At 31.2% G+C, this 22496-nt stretch overlaps 1 protein-coding gene across 3 annotated transcripts in view; it reads left to right on the forward strand.

The window, feature by feature from the left end:
• The window catches only part of LOC127738976 (cleavage and polyadenylation specificity factor subunit 2-like), a 172385-nt gene extending 150938 nt beyond the window's left edge, over positions 1-21447 (forward strand). For all 3 annotated transcript variants that reach the window (XM_052250475.1, XM_052250476.1, XM_052250477.1), the window contains exons 17-20: positions 13918-14049; positions 18247-18412; positions 19356-19552; positions 20675-21447. In XM_052250475.1, the coding sequence (XP_052106435.1) occupies positions 13918-14049; positions 18247-18412; positions 19356-19552; positions 20675-20767 (588 nt within the window). In that variant the 3' untranslated portion in view covers positions 20768-21447. The remainder of the gene's footprint in view (positions 1-13917; positions 14050-18246; positions 18413-19355; positions 19553-20674) is intronic.
• The last annotated feature ends 1049 nt before the right edge of the window (positions 21448-22496 follow it).

The raw sequence follows: 22496 nt of genomic DNA on the forward strand, positions 1-22496 counted from the left end.
AATAGGCAAGACATATCTCAGTGTTAACAGTTTATTATATTACATATTCCTACCTGCCAACTTTTCAAAATCTTGATGGGGGATTTTTAAGTGCAAGAGGACATAATACTCCTCTTTTAATGTCATAAATGTTTTTGTATCTTCTACTATATTGTTTGAATGAGTATGTAAGTGCTTAATTATCATTTTGACTCATTCGAATGCATGTTTTGAGGTGTACAGTTTACATGATAAAGATTTTCAAAATTCAGGTTAACTCCACCCATGGGGGAAATCCCCCATAAATCGTAAAAGTTACCAGGTCTGCATATTTAGTCATAAAGAAGGACAAATACCATTGTCAGTCATTGAACTAACACAGAATTATTTTAAGTTTTATTCTGATTAAAAATCTTCACATGGCATGTATATTATCTTTCAAACATGTCTGTAATTAAAAACATTGCCAGGCAACCATTTAAAAAGATTTATGATGTGTTTATACAACTTTTAATTTACTGAAATTGTTTCTCATCGCAATGGTTCTATGTAAAGTGTGACTGACTGATTGGAACAATCAAGTTGCAGACGATTGCCAATCTGCCTTAGTGACAACAGTCATTTCCGTTGATAAGTATTTTTTATTTTGTAAGTTATCCATGTAATTTTTTTGTTGAAAACATCGTAGACATTGGTAGGCATATTACATTTAAATAGGGAAAAAAAATATTAGAAACTGACATGTAATGTGGAAATTGGTGATGGACGAGAAATGTGTTATATTCATGACAAAACGTGTTTTCAGTTATATGAAATGGACATCCATCTTGATGAAATTCTACTCTTTTATCTAATGACCTTTCATGGAAAGAAATTTTTCGTCATTATTTTTTAAAGTGGGGAATTTTTCATCATTATTGTTAAAAATGGTAAATTTTTCATCATTAAATTTTTGCATTATTAGCAGAGAAATAAGTTTCGCTTAAGAAATTTTTATCATATCCTGGAATTTACGACAGAATTGAGAAGTTCAATAGGTTTTGAATAATGGGATAATAAAGGATTTGCTTCAAGTTTGGGATGAAAATTCCTGAGATAATTGACATTGAAACTTGTAATTCAACTGCAATTAAAGGTCCTGAAAAATAGATTTCCATGTCGTTTCCTGTTTATCAAACATTAAATAGCACCTTATATCACAAGGAACATGCAATGTTAAGGACATCTAGCAAAAATGTCATTATAAGACGAAGTAGATTAAATTATAACCAGGATAACGAATGACAACTAGTCAACATTCACATTATCATTATTATCAATGAATTTAGAATGGGTACATTTGTCATAAGTCAGGAGTTCATCCATCAGATCCTTTCTTCTGTCTTTCAACTGCTTGGCTGTCTTTTTTTTCATCTGTTCATCTCTTTTTTGCATTATTGTACCAGGTCTTATGCTATAATTAAGATTGATCCTTGCTATGACTTTTGAAATTTGGGTAATAGTTCCATATTTTGGAATGAAAATGAAAAAAAATTGCAGTGATGATTTTGTCTTCAGATCTCTACATAATAAACAATTTTTTCCTGAAAATGTCTGGCTAATGCAATAAAATAATTCCAGGCAAGCTAAAAACCCTTGATGCATTTGATGGTACTCTTCATAAAATGTGGAAAGTATTGTTGTTAACTTTAATATAGGATTCTATGACTAAGTGTTGTGTTTCAGAAAATATGTACAAAACATGCAACATAGCTAGTGCAGTAGGGTAATCAGCTTTATTTTTCAAGGAAAGGGCAACAAGGATGAATAATTAGCAATACTCAGGATGACAGTCACATTCTTTTTGACAATTTCATTAATTGATCTTTCCTGTTTGCTGCTATTATTTTTGACTTATTACTGAAATTTAAGTCAGAAAATGAAGCATGTTGTCACAGTTAATTAAAATGACAAATTAAATTTGTAACATCAGAAAATTGAACAAACAAAGAATCCTTATTAGATTAATGAGTTTATTACTCTCGTGATGTTTTATCAGATTTTTTTGGTTGAAACAAAATTCTATTTTCTTCTTTTATGGCTAATATACAGTTCATTTTCCTTGCCAGGAACTTATAAGAAGGTACAAAATTAACTGCACCCCATGGCAAAAGTCCAGGGACTGATTTTTCTATTCAGAAACATCACAATAAACAAAGAAAAATTCTTGACTTTAACTACCGTAACAACTCCCAACAGTGAATTACTAGCATACCAAATATACCACATGATGGGTTTGTATGATCACTATTGAATCGTAACATATTAGATATTTTCTCTTGTAAAGAGTTATATTTTATAAAAAAATTTAACATACAAATCATATTCAATGTTATTTAATCATTAAAAAAATCTACCTGAAAGCTATTTTATTTATTCATTAAAGGGCAAATTTCGTAAGAAAAGTTGGTTAACATAGTGTTTTATACTTTCTCTAAGTCATTTACACATCTATGATTTGATTTTATGCCTTTAAATTAGAATCCTGTTTCATCCTAAAAATTCAAAGCAGTAATATATATGGACAATTTCAACATTTGGGACTAGAAAGATAGTGTCTGCTCTTAAGAAAGACAACTCTTACAAAGAAAAATAACTTTGAAAGAGCGTGAAAGCAGGGCATAAAACTAGGCATGTCTTGATTGATCAGGATTACCTTAGGTCTTCATTTATCTGTTCATCTGTTGGTTAATCTGTTTAACTTTACCATCGAGTCATTTTTGTAATTGGATTTGTAAAATAAAAAACAAACAGAAACGGAAAATTAAATTGAAGACACGATTAGATAACAATAACAAATCATCCTATTGTTTGACTCCTTCATTGTCATGCAATTACCAAAGAGAGGATTGTTGAATCCTTTGTCCTGTCTGAATGTAGTATGACTGAGGGAATTGTTTTTTCAACAGATGCTTCTAATCTAATTAAAATTAATTTTTAAAATTGGTTGGTATTCCAACACAATCATTAACCTTTTATTCAGAAGGTACATTTTTTGGTGAAATTCATTTGTAGATTATAGGGAAACTTCTCCTGCAATAATGATGGACACTCTGACCCCTTAACTAGATTCTTTCATTATCAAGTTAAAATTAACTTTTATACAATTTAGAATGTGTTAGAATAGACATTTCAGTAACCAAAGATTAAGTAATTAAAACATTCATAGGTCTTTGTTTCTAACGAACATTTACATTGTTGATGATGGACACTGAATGGTAAACTGTATTTCTTCATTATACCATCAAAATCATCTTAAAAATTTTCAATTAGTGAATAGATATTTCAGTGATGAAAGAATAAGTAATTAAAACATTCTTAAGGTATTTGTTTCTAACTAACATTAACATTGTTTCTACTGAACATTGACGCAATTGCCAAGCATACCATCTTGCTGATGAAATTTTGGTAAAAATTATGACCTCAGCTGAAGAAAGACAAATTTGAACTTTGGTAATATTTGTTGCAATGGTATATTGACCTTTCTGTTGTTCGTAATGTAAGGACATTGTTTACTAATGACTTGCTGAGTTTTCCTTGCAAAGGATAGAGATGCCATAGTTTTGTAATCATGTCTCAAGTTAATAAAAATAAGATTAATTTTGAGTTCAATGTCCGGAGCATTTCTTAAAAAAATCAGACAAAGCTGATGACATCATTTATCTTTAACTTTATGAAGGACTTTTGAAAGACTACTTTATGGTGTATGAACTTTTTTTTAAACCATTTTAAAGAGCCACCTGTTTCAATACAAGGATTGTTTTTGTTAATAGTCTTTATAATTGAGATAGATAACGATCCAATAATATAGTAATCATCTTCTATATTGTCAGATCATCAGATGACTTTTAAAGTTGGTATTACTGTTAAAACAAACATATTGTAAAACATTCCAATTTTTTTCATAATTAAATCAGTTCAATGTAGACTAGGTAATTTATAGTTTGACATACTGGCACTGAGTGCCAGGACACTTGTCTATTGTTGAAATCTATATTTTGACCTTTAGACATTCATATTTTACCTTACACAGATAATTTATTCGGACACCAACTCAACCAGTCTTTCCTCCTGCTCCTAAATATTATGTGCTTAGAAGATAAGCAGCAAATACCTGTTTTGAAGTATTTATTACCCAGCAGGGCATCATTAAATCCCTATTCCCCTGCAGTCAAGGCAAGCAAAAGTCCTCTGAAGCAGTTGGTTAAAACCTACAAAAAATTTGGAAACTTTTTTGTTGTCAACTCAAGTCCAAAAGATGGGATTCATTTAAGATGTATCACATGCGTCATCATTGGGTTGCCTGCTTTATTTTTCAAATTAGCTGCAACAAGAATATACTTGTAGCAATATTGATATGACAGTCACTTGCTCTCCATTTAAAAATTTTAATTTCGGTAATTGATATTTCTGTTTCTGTTCTTAAGTCTGATGTAAATTTAGTCAGAAAATTAACCATATTGTTACATTCGATTAAAATAGAAAATTTAATTTGTTTCTTCAGAAATTCGTGACACAAAGAATCCTTATTATATTAATGACTATATTAATCTCATTTAGTGTTCTTAGATGTTTTATTGAATTCAAATTGCATTTTCATCTTTTATTCATAACATGTAGTTTATTTTCCTCGCCAAGATTTTATTAAATTGTTTGGAAAACGAATGTACTGAATCCAGTGCTATTTCAAATGTCCATAGTCACTTTTCAGTAACGATTGCAGCAAAGGATGAAAAAAGTGATTAAGACTGTCAAATTTTTACTTTGAATGTGCCAGGATCAATCTTACCAAATTAACCACTTGAGTAGTATGTTCTTTTGACATTATTATTTTCTAACAACTGACATCATGACATTTAATCAAGTTTTAAATTTTAAAATCAGAAATTTTTTCTTGTGATGTCAAAATTTCCGGGAAAAAGCTGTTATTTCATGTAATAGGAAACAAACAAGTTACAATTCTAGTACAGCTTGTTGTTTTATTTCATTAAAGTCCAAAATTTTAAGTACTTAGATATTCACTGCAATATTGGAACTCCTCTTTAAAACGAAATTTACATTTTGCCTAGAAATCAATCATTTGTTAAAATAAATGATAAAAAAATCCCCTGTTGGAACTTTTTAGACTACATTTGAGAAAGTCATCTCATGCCAAAGAAAAGACAACACTTATGGTAATATTAATATAAGCATGTCTTAATCGTTCAAGATTAACTTTGGTCTTTATTAATCTATTCCTCTGTAAGTCAATCTGTTTAACAGGTAATTTTTGCCATAAAACCAATACCTAGATAGTAATGCAATTTTAAATGAGACAACAGAAAAACTTTTAACTGATTTAAAACTGTTTAAAGATTATCAATGATCAGTCATAACGTTGATCAGAGTTATGCTGTCAGTCTTTAAATTCCAAAACTGCTGTTAATTTAGTTTGGGCTTCATACAAGGGGAAAATCACATTACTGTACATATTTCTATGTTTATTGAACGAAACAATTAGATAACATTAACAAATCATCCATTTGTTTGACTCTTGTATTTTTATATAGTTGCCAGAGAGATGATTGTTGGATATTTTGTCTGTCTGCGTGTAGCATGAAGAAAATTATAAATCCATTAGTAGATGCTTTTAATCCCTTAAATTTTACCTTTTAAAATGTGCTTGTCATCTGAATGCAGCATAAATGTGCAGGGATGCAAATGAATAAATGAAGATGTTTAAATGGTTGTAAAATTCCATATTAAAATGAACAAAAGGCATTTTTGATATTTTTACTATTTTGTTTGGTTTTATTTGATTCTATCAAAAATTGTTTTATTGATGCCAACAATATTTGATGGACCATTATTAGATTTCTGTGTATTACAAGAGATGACCAAAGATATGTTCCACTTGTAATAGCCACAATTCTGTCTTTCTTAAGCGTGAGACCACTGAATTTTGAACGTTCAATGCACAACATTTAAAGTGTCACTTGTGAAGCAGAAACTGCTTATCCTAATAGAGAACCTGAGTTCACCCACAGTATTGGTGGAGTTCACTATTGTAATATTGTCTTTTCATGGTTTTATTTTTGGCTTAGAATTGTCATTTTTCTGCCTTATTAAGCAAAAGCAAAATTCTGGGAAATTAGATCTAATCTATTTAAATGTATGAATTTGCTGTTTTTGGGAGATCTTTTGGTAGAGTTTGTTAAATTTACAATTAGTCGAGACATGATGTATTAAGTTTGACAGATGACACAAAGTCTTGTCTGTTGTCGAAGACTAGAAATGTCTTTTGGTTTTTTTGTGTTATTTGGTTGCTGCCTCATTGACCTATGCCCTAATTATCAATAAATATTGGAGTATCCAAATACAATATACCAGTATGTATTCAACTTTCATTCAGAAGGTACATTTTTAGCCAAAATGCATTTGTAGATTATGGGAAAATTTTCATGCTATTGTGTTGGACAATCTGACCAGAAAACAGTATTTTTCATTAAACAGTCAAAATTGATTAGAAAATTTAGTCACTCAGAGTGGACTATTTAGAAGTCAAATATGGAGGACTGAAACTATTCATGTGATATAAATTTGTTTAAACCAAACATTGACATGGTAGCTATAATACACTATGTTGTTGATAAAATATTAGTAGAAAACATTGACTCAGCTGAAGGAAGATGGATCTGACCTTTCGGTAATAATTGTTTCATAGGTATTTTGACCTCTCTGGATTATAATAGTTGCATAAGGATATTGTTTTCAAATGACTTGCTGCTCAGTTCGCCTTAAGAAGGATAAAGATGCTATATTTTTATAAGGTATGATGTTATCATATCTAAAGGGAAACAGTAAGATTAATGTTGAGTTCAATGTCCAGAATATTAAAGAAAACCATCTGCAAACCCTATGAAGTCATTAAACTCCCAAGTTGGTTTTTTTTTCCTCTTTTAAGATTCACTTTATATTTTATGAACTTATTTGTAAAACCAATTCAAAGAGCCACCTGTTTCAGTACAAGAGTTTATAACAATCAACTGATTGTTTTCAGGTCATCAGACGACATTTTAAGTTGATAGTATATTGGACTTAGTGGAATAGTTGCTTATTTTTTCCTTATAAGATTTTTTTTTTAAATTAACAAAGCATATTAGAACTTGATATATTTTAAAGATACCTCATCTTCTTTTGAAGACTTCAACTTTTTTTTTTGCATTGTTTCATTGCTCTATCATTGTCCTGAGCCCTACTTCTAACTTATTTCACACAGATTTTGATTTAGTGATATAAATTAATTTTAAAGCAATGTGTAAGTCTACAGAGTTTTAGAATTGATGATTGAAACCAGACCTTCTTCAGGACAATAAGCAATACAATGATGCTGTATTGTATGTGTTATTGTATCATGCTGATAAAATCTTGGTGAAATAAACTTGACAGCTATGACCTATCAGTGATATTTGCTGTCTTGGTATATTGACCTTTCTGTGTTATGAGTTACAATGACATTGTTATAACTTTTAACTCAAAGGGTTTTCTTTAAGTAGGATGAAGATGCAATATTTTAATATGGTATGACATTATCATTCCTCACATAAAAAAAAATATGATTAATGTTAAGTTCACTGTCAAGAATATTTAAAAAAAAAAACAAAAAAAAGAAACATCCTCAACCGCAAAGCGTACACAGTAATTTGACTTCAAGTGTATGTATTTTACCCTTTAAATGAACTCATTTATGTTGTATGATCTTATTTGTAAAACCAGTGAAAAGTTTCAAGCAAGAATTTTATTGTTTAGACTCTGAGTAATTAGTTAGATAACTATCAAATATAGAAATCAGCTGTGCTCTGATTATTGTAATCTTCTGTATATTGTCAGATCACCAGATGACATTTTGGAAATTAATTGTGTTGTTTAAACACTGTTGTATCAGATTCTTATGTTTTTAGTCCCCCTACCGACGAAGTCGAAGGGGACTTAAGGTTTGCACTCCGTCCGTCTGTCTGTCTGTCCATCTGTCCATCTGTCCATCTGTCAGTCCGGCAAATCAGTTTTCCAGACTTTTTTTCTTCGTGCTTGAAGATATTGATTTGATATTTGGTTTATCGATTTATCATGACAAGTTACAGGTCAAGTTCAATTTACACGATTTTAGCTTTTCTCTTTGTTCAGTTAAAGCTCTTTCCCTAGAATTAAATTTTTGATGAAATACTTATTAATTAGTAGATTTCTGTTCAAAGGGAAATAACTCATTTTTTAAAAGACAAAATGACATTTTTGATTTTTATACGACCGCAAAAAATTTTTTGTGGTCGTATATTGGTATGACGTTGGCGTCGTCCGAAGACACTTTGGTTTTCGCACTCTAACTTTAGTTTAAGTGAATGGATCTCTATGAAATTTTACCACAAGGTTCAATACCACAAAAGGAAGGTTGTGATTGATTTTGGGGGTCATGGTACCAACAGTAAAGGAATTAGGGGCCAAAAAGGGGTCAAAAATAAGCATTTTTGTAACTTCAAGACATAACTTGTGTGTTAGTGTATGGATCTCTCTGACATTCTACCACAAGGTTCCATATCACAAAAGGAATGCTGGGATTGATTTTGGGGGTAATTGCCTCAAAATTTTAGGAATTAGGGGCCAAAAAAGGGGCAAAAAACAAGCATTTTTCTAGTTTCATGACAATAACTTGTGTGTAAGTATATGGATCTTTCTGAAATTGTAATACAAGGTTCCATATCACAAAGGGAAAGCTGGAATTGAGTTTGGGGGTAATTGCCGAAACGTTTAGGAATTGGGGGCCAAAAAGGGGCCAAAAATAAGCATTTTTCTAGTTTTCAGACAATAACTTGTGTTCAAGTGTATGGATCTCTCTGAAATTGTACTGCAAGGTACCATACCACAAAGGGAAGGCTGGGATTGATGATGGGGGTAATTGTCTCAATATTTTAGGAATTAGGGGCCAAAAAGGGGCAAAAAACAAGCATTTTTCTAGTTTCAGGACAATAACTTGTGTGTAAGTGTATGGATCTTTCTGAAATTGTACTACAAGGTTCCATATCACAAAGGGAAAGCTGGGTTTGAGTTTGGGGGTAATTGCCCTAAACGTTTAGGAATTTGGGGCCAAAAAGGGGCCTAAAAACACATTTTTCTAGTTTCCAGACAATAACTTGTGTTCAAGTGTATGGATCTCTCTGAAATTGTACTGCAAGGTACCGTACCCCAAAGGGAAGGCTGGGATTGAGTTTGGGGGTTATGAATCATAAGGGGGTTCAAAAAATTTTGGGGGGGGATTTTTTTATTTTTCCTTTTTTTTCTTTTTTTCCTTTTTTTTTTTCTTTTAAAATTTTCCATTTTAAGTTGGTTATTTCTGATTTATATTTAAAAGCAAATAATAATGGTATGGTAGGAGATACACACCAAACAGGATGTGTAAATTATTATATAATAAGTATTGTGCAATAGCAAGAAATTTTCAATTGCACAGTATTGCACAATAGCAAGAAATCTTCAATTGCACAGTATTGCGCAATAGCAAGAAATCTTCAATTGCACAGTATTGCGCAATAGCAAGAAATATCCAATAGCACAATATTGTGCAATAGCAAAAAATTGTCAATTGTACAGTATTGCGCAATAGCAAGAAATATTTAATTGCACAGTATTGTGCAAAAGAAGATACTTCGTATAAATTGCTTATTTCTTGACCAATTTCAATGGGGTTTTATTCTTGAATTCTTGGGGTTCTTTAATGTCCTGAATCTAACCATGTATTTAGTTTTTGGATTTTGGGCCCCGTTTTTAAATTGGTCCACATTGAGGTCAAAAGGGTCCAAAATTAAACTTTGTTTGATTTCATTAAAAATTGAATTATTGGGCTTCTTTGATATGCCGAATCTAACCGTGTATTTAGATTCTTAATTTTTGGTACCGTTTTCAAATTGGTCTACATTAAGGTCCAAAGGGTCCAAAATTAAACTTAGTTTGATTTTAACAAAAATTGAATTCTTAGGGTTCTTTGATATGCTAAATCTAAACATGTATTTAGATTTTTGATTATGGGCCCAGTTTTCAAGTTGGTCCAAATCGAGGTCCAAAATTAAACTTTGTTTGATTTCAACAAAAATTGAATATATAGGTTCTTTGATATGCTGAATCTAACCATGTATTTAGATTTTTGATTTTTGGGCCCCATTATCAACTTTGTCCACATTGAGGTCAAAAGGGTCCAAACTTAAACTTAGTTTGATTTCATCAAAAATTGAATTCTTGGGGTTCTTTGATATGCTGAATCTAACCATGTATTTAGATTTTGGATATTGGACCATAATAGGTGAATGTCCAATTTAAATTTTTTAAGTTCTTAGACCACATTCATTCTGTGTCAGAAACCTATGCTGTGTCAAATATTTAATCACAATCCAAATGCAAAGCTCTATCAAGCTTGAATGTTGTGTCCATACTTGCCCCCAACTGTTCAGGGTTCGACCTCTGCGGTCATATCAAGCTGCGCCCTGCGGCGCATTTATTTTCCTTTTCTTTGGTAAATTGTTTGAAGAATTTAGTGGTAGGTTTGTTTGTAATTCTTGAAGATATTGATTTGATAATTAGTATATAGTTTTATCATGACAAGTTACAGATCAAGTTGGAATTTTGTTCCAGTCTGATAATTTTGTGCAGAGTTATGGTCTTAGGACATAGAAAATTCACTTAAATAATCAGTTTTCAACAGTTTTTTTTGTCATGCTTGAAGATTTTGACTTGATATTTTTATGTAGTTTACACCATGACAAGTTATAGATCAAGTTAGAATTTCGTTCCATTACAATGAATTTGTAACCGGTAGGGGACTATGTATTGCCATGCAATACTCACAGAATGCTTGTTTCTTAAAAAATCTTGCTCCTATATGCTGCATGTGTAGGAGAGACAGAGCAAAAACCTGATTGATTTGACCAAGCAGCAGATCATATCTTTGTTGTACTGAAGTCAAAATCAAACAAAAAACCTCTTAGGCAGATAATGGAAATTATTTCATGAAATTTTGTAAATTTGAAATTTTGAAATTTTAATTTTTAGCAGTCACCTAACTCTTAATGATTTTGGTCAAATGTTGGGTTCGTGAAATACATACAAAAGATATCATATTCATAGCTAAAACATAACAGTATTAAGGTTTAATTTTTTGTATTAAAGGGCAATACTCTGAAACACAGTCGAATTCTTTCGTGTAAAATTTAATTATTTGTAATTGATCTTTTCTGTTTGCTAGTTAATAATTTTGAGAAATTTAAAGTTAAGTCACAGAATTCAGTCACAGTTAATGAAAATTGGCAAAATTTAATTTCTAACATCAGAAATATAACAAACAGAATCTATATAAGATTGATGAGTCTATTAACGTTATGTGATATCAGATGGTTTGTTTGAAACAAAAGTGCAATTTCATTTTTTATGAAAAATACAGTTCAGTTTCCTTGTAGAATAGAAAATAACAATTGAGGATTGTTCTAAAGTCCAGAGTCTATTTTCACTATTCCGTAATATTGGCAACAGATGGAACAAACTGATAAAAGACTATAAAATTTTTGACTATTGTTCAGAGATTTATATGCTGTCAAGCTTTGAATTCTTAACTTATTTTTGACTTAGTTTAAGGCTCCATACATGTAGAAAATAACATTTGTCTTTAAATTTTCGTAAAATGATTATAAACATCTAGATGATATAAGAAAGTTATCGATTTGTTTTTATACAGTTATCAGAGACCAAATTTTAGGATCTTTTTTTTGTGTTTGATCGTAGAATGAGGAAAAGTGTTGTAATAGTCCATAAGGAGTTACTCCCTATCCAAATGAACTTTCCCTTTTGAATTGTGTGTTTATCACACATTTTCATCTGGAGTAAAAGAAACGATAATAAATTGCATGAAATTAAACCAACTTTATGCAAACCTTTAAACAAATTTATTAGCAGGAAAGATAAGTGTGTTATTTCTAGATGCTGTATTGGTCATGCTAGAATGACACACAAGTATCTTTTAAAAAATGAAATTCAACCTGTATGTATACCTTGCGATTGCAATGATTAATGATGATTTTTCAATGATTGTAAAAATATTTCTAGATGATAGTCTATTTTGAAGTCAAATGTATTGTGTTGTTCAATATATAAATATATATGAAATTTTCTCACTAATAGTACAATATTAATAGGCATGTAATATTTTTCATCTGTCTTCTCTGACTTGGTTAGAATTTATTCCAGAAGCTAAACTACAAATTTAGGGATATTTGCAGATAAGAAACTGGTCTATTTTTGTAAGATAGGCTATTCAATAATCTGCCCTATTTAAAATTACATTTGGGAGGGATTTGAACATCAATTTTCACTTCTAGATTATAGATAACTTTTCATGTCACTGTAATGAGCATTCTGGCAAATAAACTTGATTTTTTGTATTATCCAATCAAATCTGATGATATAATTTACAATGCTTCCGAGTATCATTTCAAGATTTTAAAGGATTAAGGACTGTAATTATTCTATATACATGACAATAAGGTATTTGTTTCTACTGAACATTGACACTGATATGCTATTTTATTGTTAAATTCTCAGTAAATACCATGGAAAAAACAGATCTGACCTTTCAGTAATATTTGTTTCATGGGTATTTTGACCTTTCCGTGTTATTACTGTCAGTAACTCAGTGACATTGTTGGCTTAAAACATGCTGAGTTCTCTCAAAGTAGGATAAAGATGCCATATGTGTTCTCAAAGGTTATGATGGTGAAAAAAGATTAATATTGAGTTCAATGTACAGAATATTTATAGCTGCTGCCTCAAAAATAACAAAGTCATTAAAACCAACTTATGTATTTTTCTCTGATGGAGAACTACTTTTTATACGACAGCAAAAATTTCTTGGGGTTCGTATTATGGTATGATGTCGTCGTTGTCTGCGTCGTCGTCCGAAGACACATTTGGTTTCCGGACAATAACTTAATTTTTAGTGAATGGATCTCTATGAAATTTTACAAGGAGGTTCAATACCACAAAAGGAAGGTTGGGATTGATTTTGGGGGTTATGGTACCAACAGTTCAGGAAAAAGGGGCCAAAAACAAGCATTTTTGTAGTTTCCGGACAATAACTTGTGTGTAAGTTTATGGATCTCTCTGACATTGTACCACAAGGTTCCATATCACAAAGGGAAGGCTGAGATTGATTTTGGGGGTAATTGCCCAAAACATGCAAGAATAAGGGGCCAAAAAAGGGCCAAAAACAAGCATTTTTCTAGTTTCCAGACAATAACTTGTGTTTAAGTGTATGGATCTCTCTAAAATTATACTACAAGGTTCAATACTACAAAGGGAAGACTGGGATTGAGTTTGGGGTAATTGCTCCTGGGGGGGGAGTCAAAAAGTTTGAGGGGATTTTTTTTTCCAATTTTTTTAAGGGGTTCATATTTTTTTTTCAAAATTTTTCAAATTTCAAATATTTGAAAAGTTTCAAGAAAAAATCTTTAATTGCACAGTATTGCGCAATAGATTTTTAAGATCTTTGACCACATTTATTTTGTGTCAGAAACCTATATTATGTAAAAAATTTGATCACAATCCAAAATCAGACAGAATCAAGCTTGAATATTGTGTCCAAATTTGCCCCAACTGTTCAGGGTTCGACCTCTGTGGTCGTATCAGGCTGTGCTCAACGAAGCATTTTATTGTTCATTGAATTTAATTGTGAAACTAATGCAAAGAGTCCCATGTTTCAGAGAAGTGATTTGGGAAAACTTAATCTGCACTCTGACTATAGTAAACAAAATCTACTTCCTTTTAATCAGTTGCAAGAAAATTTAATTGTACGTGTCAGCTGTAAAAGCAATATTTTTTCCATTACAGATCTTGGTACGTGGAACAAAAGATGCTACCGATTCTATGGCAGAATATTGTGGTCGTTTAGATGGGGTAAAGATATTAACTCCAAATGTTGGTGAAATGGTAGATGCTACCAGAGAAAGTCACATTTATCAGGTAATTTCCCTAATGATACCTAAACTTGAAAAGTCAATGGTACCTGATGAAGGTTTTTCCAGAAATTTGTTCCCTGTGAACACAGAAATCAATATCTTACCTTTACAGTACTGCAAATATCTACTTGTATGTGTATTTTAAATCAGATTTGCACCAAGGAGTATCACCACTTTGTGTCTGCTGTTCTGTATTGTAATAAAAAAAAAGTGTTAACAAAAATGCCGAGCTCCAAGGTAAATTCAAAAAAAGGGGAAGTCCATTTAACCTGAAAAAATCCAAATCAAACCCTGAACTCTCCAACCAATTTTTTGTTCTTTGCACTTCTTAAAACCTGTTGTTTTTCCTCTATTAATAGAAAGGAAATACAAATTTATAAGGAAAAATCACAAAGAGGACTTTTTAAATATGCATGTATTTTATTTGTATTGGTAATTAAATGTCCAGTAGAGAAAATAAGATCATTTCAATATGTTGATTTTAATAAAAAATCATTCCTATATGGAAAATAAAAAAAAATAGATATATTAAACTTAATAGTGGTAAAAATAAATCTATTTTCTTTGAATTTTCTAGGTGCCCTCTTGTTTTAAGTTCAATTAATAGTAAATATTCCTCGAAACAGAATTTTAAAAGTTGTGTTTTTAGACACAAATGGCATTTTATCGACAAAACATTTACTTGCTGGTAAAACTGATCCTCGACTGCATGTTTTAATAGGTTATATTTCATTTGTGTCTACTTTTCAACCTTCAAAGTTGGAGACTTCCTTCTGGTAGGAGATTTACAGGAGAACCTATTTTAAGTTGTTTTTCATAATATATGAATATACCTTTGCAGTTGAATTACTAAATTCTTAAAAATATATACATGAGTTCAATCATTAAAAAACTTATAAGCCTAAACACTGTGTCAGGTTTATTGAACACCCCCTATTATTTGACATAACAATGTTTTGAGAATACTTTGTTAGCTTTTGCAAGAAACAAATACTACTTTTAATGAAATAATAATGAAAGATGGAGAAATTGGAAGAACCTTAAATTTTGGAACTAAAACATATTGGTCTAATAATTTTTCATTATTTCTAACAAGGTTTTGTCCTAGAAACACAAATGTGAAGTATAAAACTTGCAAAAAGCTACTATTGTTGCCAATGGAAAACACAATTGAATTTAGCAATCTTTTACATCTCCACTGTCAGTAAAATGCAGTTTTATGAGTTCCTCTGCATTTATTGTCAGTTAGCTGTTACTTGTGTTGATTTATATGTTTAAATTCAATTTTATTAGTCCATTGTTATTTGGAAAAAAGGTCTCAAAATAGTTTATGGGTATAGATATGTTTGTTGTTCAGATGTAAAGATTTAGATTTATATGTTTAAATTCAATTTTATTAGTCCATTGTTATTTGGAAAAAAGGTCTCAAAATAGTTTATGGGTATAGATATGTTTGTTGTTCAGATGTAAAGATTTATCAAAATAGAAAGTTTTATGAATTAAGAATCTATAGATTGAGGTTGTAAAATGCCATTTTAAGTCTGGGTCTACATATTATAAGAGTTTCTTAGAAAGATTGGTAGGGTCATTTTTCAATTTGAGGAATAAATTGATGTTAAGGTAAACTTCAGTTCGGGAGCAACTGACCACTGAAGGGATCCATCACCATGCATATATTTCATCAAATAACACACATTTTAATGCAACATCATTTATAACGTTCATTTTGATTGGATAAAAAATTTTTTTGGCATCAATTCACAATTGATGCTCTGAAAACGTATGCGCAAGCACAGACGACGTATGACAGATTTTAAATGTATGATTTGACGTTGTTTTCTGCCAGTTTCATTAGAATGGAGATAACAATATTGTATTTTAAGCTCCGACTGCATCAATTGGTGATTTGATAGTTGCAAGTATCCGTTTACTGGCTATGCTAACTTTTCGCCAGTAAACTTAATTTGCGACAATCAAATCACCAATTGATGCCGTCGGAGCTAAATACAATACAATACATTTATCACCTAATTCAAACTGTGTAGAAAGTCCCCATTCTAACATATTGGATATTACTGTATGATGGAGCTAGTGGTCAAAGATAACACAAAAAATGCTTAATATATAAAAAGGATGAAATGAATTACAAAAAATATTGGACAGTACAACAGTACACCAACACATGGAATTTGACACACAAACATATCAGCTACAAAAGAGAGGCTATTGATACCAAAGGGACATTCAAACTCTTAAGTCGAAAATAAACTGACAACGCCATGGCTAAAAAAGAGAGGCAAAAGATACCAAAGGGACATTCAAACTCATAAGTCAAAAATAAACTGACCACGCTATGGTTAAAAAAAAGATGCAAAAGATACCGAAAGGGACATTCAAACTCATAAGTTGAAAAAAAAACTCACAATGCCAAAGCTAAAAAAGAAAAAGACAAACAGACAAACAACAGCACACAAAACACAACATAGACAACTTTTTTGAAAAAAAACTGGTGTAGGTTTTAATATAAAATCAAAAGAATTAGATCTCTCATGCATTAATGAGAGAAATTTGTTTACATTTCATACAGTCAGATATTTGTAAGCAGATTAAGATTACATATGTTTGATTAGAATTAGATGAGAATTACAAACTGAATCTTTTATTTATACACCAGATGTCTGATTATAAAAACACATTAGGGACAATGATTTTTCCAGTATAATTAAAGTTTTGTATGAATCCTAATTTTATTGGATTTCCCTGGATAGAGAAAAGTATAGGGAAAATTTCTGTACTTAATTTGTATTTACAGAAAAAATGGGAGCCGATTTTTTGGGGGAAAATGAGAAAATAATCTATGTTTGCTTTTAAATGTATGAAATTGATATAGCATGGAGAACTATTGTCTACATATATGTTCATTAATTAAGATTATATCTTGTTTTATTGCTGTTATTTGGCTTAATCTACATTAAAATTTGAGAGTTTGCATTTGACTAATGTCATTTCAGAAATTGTTGTCCATTATGAAGAAATTAAGGTGAAATTCGGTAAATGCAAATTTGATCTTTTTACTTGGTTTTTCATTCAAGTTGATAATTCATGAAGATAATAATATGATTTTGATGTATAATTGCATCCCAGCACTGTTTTAGTGTAATGCATACTTTTATTGCATTTATAATGATATCATATACATTACGGTCAATATCTAAAAATTGTCTTCACAGTTCTGTGAAGAGGTGGTACAAAAGGGAAATTCTGTTGGGAAAAATTGTAAGCAGAGAAAAAAAAATGTTTTTGGATAAAAAGAGTTATTTAATTAATGTCTGAGGTCTCAGGCTGTCTAGAAATGAAAAACTTTTTCCTTTCCAAGGTCATTGGAACCCTTATGTGGTTTAATATAAATAAGAAGATGTGGTATGAGTGCCAATGAGACAACTCTCCATCCAAGTCACAATGTGTAAAAAGTAAACAATTATAGATCAAAGTACAGCCTTCAACACGGAGCCTGGGCTCACACCAAACAGCAAGCTATAAAGGACCCCAAAATGACTAGTGTAAAACAATTCAAACACGAAAACCAACTGTCTAATCTATATAAAAAAGCAAGAAACGTGAAACACTTATGAACCACATCAACAAACAACAACCACTGAACAGGCTTCTGACTTAGAACAGGTGCATACAAATGCAGCAGGTTCAAACGTTTAAACAAGCGCCAACCTTCACCCTTACCTGAAACAGTAGTGTAACATTACAACACACACTTTATTGTATTTCTATGAAATAACCACTAACAATGAGAAAAATGAGAAAAAAATATTATGCATTGATAATTCATAAAAGAAAAAAGTCCACCTAGCTTTATAAAAGGTAATGAAAAAATGAAAGTATTGATAACGGCTTTGGAGCAATTCATGTAACATCATGGCAAAACATGTGATATGAATGAAATATTTCTTTTATGATTGTAATATCACTTCATGCACACCATAGCATGGATTTATTCTTTTATTGTCTGACAAAGGACTTATATTCATATATTGTTAATGACTTTGAAGCTGAGCATGTCATGTAATGTTATGGTAAAACATAATGTCAATAAATTGAATATTAACCTGGAAAGTCTGCCTTCAAATTATATCATTTATTGCCCAACAAAAGACTTGTAATCATACAACTACTATTTTATTTTCAGTTACGACTAAGAGACTATGTGGTCAGTTCATTAGATTTTGCAAAGGCCAAAGAAATTGAATTGGCATGGGTTGATGGACTTGTAGAACTGAAGAAAGAGAAAAGAGATACTAAAGCCATGTATGAAGCAGAAGATGGGGAGATTGATGATGAAGATAAAAAGGATGGTAAGTTCAGAGGGAGGTAAAACGTCAGTAACAGATTTAGGTATAGGGGTAGGGGTATATATAGATATAAATGGTCAAGGATTGTAAACAAACAGAAAACTTAGATAAAATAAATTATGATTTGCTGTTTTTATGCACCTATCAAAGTGTAAAATGTAGTATCCATGATAAAATGCTGTACCCATGAAAAATAGCATATAACAGTTGATTTAGTATCTTAACCCACCATTTTCATGTGCCTGTCCCAAATCAGGAACCTTGTTGGTAGTCTTATGTCATAACTAAATGTTTTTTCATTATTTGGAGAATTTGGTGTAGAGAGTGTCACGCTCTCTGTACGTTAAGAACCCATGCAACAACTCTTGGTTAACTCTGTAGGTAGCCTGTTTTGTTTTGCTAAATTTCTGTCCCTACCCAATATACACCTATTTTCCAGTGGCATTCCAAATGCCTTCCAATCATCCAGGTCAACCCCCTATTGCGGGACCTAGGTATCATATTTATTGTTAGTTTGTTCTTGTCCATGATCATGCATAAAATATTTACCACTTGACGTAAAGCAGAACAATCAACCAATATAATGGGATAGTTTTTAGAAAGAATTTTGAAAAGTATGTACATGTAGAAGCCTTTTGTGTCTTAACAAAATAGAAAACATGAATTCACAAAAATTAATACATTTTAGATACTAAGATATATATCAAGGTAGGATCCCATGAAATCCCAAGAAAGAGTGCATAAGGTCAATATTTTGTAGCCTAATTTTATAGGATTAAAGGAAGACATTGGAGGCAAGATCTCTTCTAAGGATAAAGTAGGTTCCTATCGTAATTAATCAAGAAAATAGAAAAGTCTTAATGTGATTTGATAAGTAGAGCTTTTCTGTTTTTGATTGAATTTAAATGAGGTGTTTGTGTAAAATAAAATGAATGTTGTTTTTCAGATGAAGATGATGATGATTCAGCAGATTTGATTCCTACATTGGAGGCCTTGCCTGATCAAGTTATTCAGGGTCACAAAGCTGTTTTTATCAATGAACCAAAGCTAGCAGACTTCAAGCGTGTATTACAATTAGAAGGTTTCCAGGCAGAGTTTGCAGGAGGTGTACTTATTGTTAATGATACAGTAGCAGTTAGAAGGGTAAGTATATTTCCTATGGTATTCCTACGATTGAGATAATAGGGGTAGGATTTAGTACTCACCAAACTGGTGTAACGCTGCCTCATCAGTGAATGTCATCATTTCTTTTTTTTTTTTGTCTTTGCTGGAATTTGATTATAGAGCTTTGGTATTTTCTGTTGAATTATATTTTCTAGAATCAGGGGTAATTTAGAGCTTTATAAGTACGGCATCAACACTTGTCTACTTTTTAAAACTATATTCTGACCTGTAGAGATTTAAAATGCCATTGTCAAAAGGGAAGAGTTTCCTTTCAGGACTTGAGGGGACCAAAAAAAAAGAAGAAAATATTCATGTAAATTTTGCCCAGAATGGACAAATGATTTTGATTCCAGAGTGAATTTGCTTTCCCATTTTGTCAAAATAAGCTAAAGCTTGCCATCTGTTTCAAGTCAGTAATGCAGATTTGAAATAATGATAATTCAGGAATTCATACTCAATGACGAAGGATTGCCATGCCAGTCTCCCAACTGGTTATTATAAGAAATTATAACAAGGTGAAATATTGTCTTCAATGTCTAAATTTCTCAGTGAGTAATCTCTCATAAATTGAAGTATGAAGATTTTGTACCATAAAAACCAAATATATTGAACCACTTTCCTTTAAAAGTGTTAGAACAATTCAGGAATATGACAGTTTTTAGCAAAATTATGTTTTCAGCATCTGAAGGACTGTATGTAAATTTGTTGTTTTGTAATTGGTTAAATTTTCCTATTTTATTTTCCTTAGAGAATTGTTTTCTTTTTATTTCATATATTTTATCATTCTCACAACTTAAAGATGTGGTATTATTGCAAATGAAACAACTCTCCACCAGAGACAAAATGACTTTAGCAACTATAGGTCACTGAACTGCCTGCAACAATGAGCAAAACTCATACCACATAGCAAGCTAAAAAAGGCTTTGAAATGACAAATGTAACACAATTAACACAAGAAAACAAACAGGCTGATATATGTACAAAACAATAAAAGAAAAACAAATATGATATACAGCAACAAAAGACAACCAATTACAGGCATATACAGGATGTGGAAGGGTTAAGCATATCTTTGATGTCTTGGATATTATTATTTTTCAGTATGAAGCAGGAAGAATGCAGCTAGAAGGTGCCATGTGTGATGATTATTTCAAAATCAGAGACCTTTTATATAATCAATATGCTATCATTTGATGAAGGACTCTTACATGGCACAATTGAAACTGATACATTCAACAACTTTACTGCAGAAGGGATACTTCAGTCCAAGTGACAAAAACTTTGTGGAAAGCCATTTAAGAGGGACTTGGCTAAGGAGGTTTAAATTTGTATTTGATACAAATTAAAACTTCTGCAAAGGTGTCAACTTTTCAATTCTCAAAAGTGGGGTTTTTTTCTTTGATGCAGATATGCTGTTGAACCTATTTCACATTATTTTTCATTATAAATATATTCATCTTACTTAAATTTTCAATTGAAATATCACTGGTTATATTTTTTTTAGCATCTTCAATCAAGTGAATCCACTCACTAAAGAAAGTATTTTAATAAAAAAAAAACATGTCAGGTAGCTTGGGCAATACAATTTTTAAACAATGTTTTGATGATATTTTGTAAATTGTTGGTACAAGCCCAAACTTCTTATTATAATAAAATAATAGTGAATGGGAGATTTGACCTCTCTGTCAGGGAGTCTGGTCTTCAGAAAGAGATTCCAAATGTTTTTTTTTTTAAATAGAGATACTAAACAAAACCTTGAGAGTTGACACCTATGCTTTTGTTAAAATATTTGTATATGAATATTGTTGTACACTGAAGAATATTTTTAAATAAATGATCTCTGTAGTCTTTGCTAAAAATATAGATGAAAACTAGATGGTTTTTTTAAATGTATATTGATAATGAATATAAAAATAAGGAGATGTGGTATGACTGGCAATGAGTCAACTATCAAATGGGGTTATGATTTATGTAATTACTATTCCTGTTTACTTCCTACAATATCAACTTCAGCACTTTTTTATCACCAAAAATAATCACCTTTTTAGCTCACCTGGCCCATAGGGCCAAGTGAGCTTTTCTCATCACTTGGCATCCGTCGTCCGGCGTCCTGCGTCCGTCGTCCGTAAACTTTTACAAAAATCTTCTCCACTGAAACTACTGGGCCAAATTTGACCAAACTTGGCCACAATCATCATTGGGGTATCTAGTTTAAAAAATGTGTCCGGTGACCTGGCCAACCAACCAAGATGGCCACCATGGCTAAAAATTGAACATAGGGGTAAAATGTAGATTTTGGCTTATATCTCTGAAACCAAAGCATTTAGAGCAAATCTAACATGGGGCAAATTGTTTATCAGGTCAAGATCTATCTGCCCTGAAATTTTCAGATGAATCGGACAACCCGTTGTTGGGTTGCTACCCCTGAATTGGTAATTTTAAGAAAATTTTGCAGCTTTTGGTTATTATCTTGAATATTATTATAGATAGAGATAAACTTTAAACAGCAATAATGTACAGCAAAGTAAGATCTACAAATAAATCAACATGACCAAAATTGTCAATTGACCCTTTAAGGAGTTATTTACCTTTATAGTCAATTTTTTACAATTTTCATAATTTGATAAATTTTGTAAATTTTTGTAAATTTTTACAAAATATTTTCCACTGCCAAGTTCATTATAGATAGAGATAATAGTAAGGAGCAAGAATGTTCAGTAAAGTAAGATCTACAAACACATCACCATCACCAAAACACAATTTTGTCATGAATCCATCTGTTTCCTTTGTTTAATATGCACATAGACCAAGGTGAGTGACACAAGCTCTTTAGAGCCTCTAGTTTATATGTCTATCATACAGGCTTTGGTGGCAGAATGGTCTAATTAGTTCTACTACTGTACCACTAGCCTGTCAACACTGA

This window comes from Mytilus californianus, unplaced genomic scaffold (assembly GCF_021869535.1).
Source record: "Mytilus californianus isolate M0D057914Y unplaced genomic scaffold, xbMytCali1.0.p SCAF_4, whole genome shotgun sequence".
NCBI lineage: Eukaryota > Metazoa > Mollusca > Bivalvia > Mytilida > Mytilidae > Mytilus > Mytilus californianus.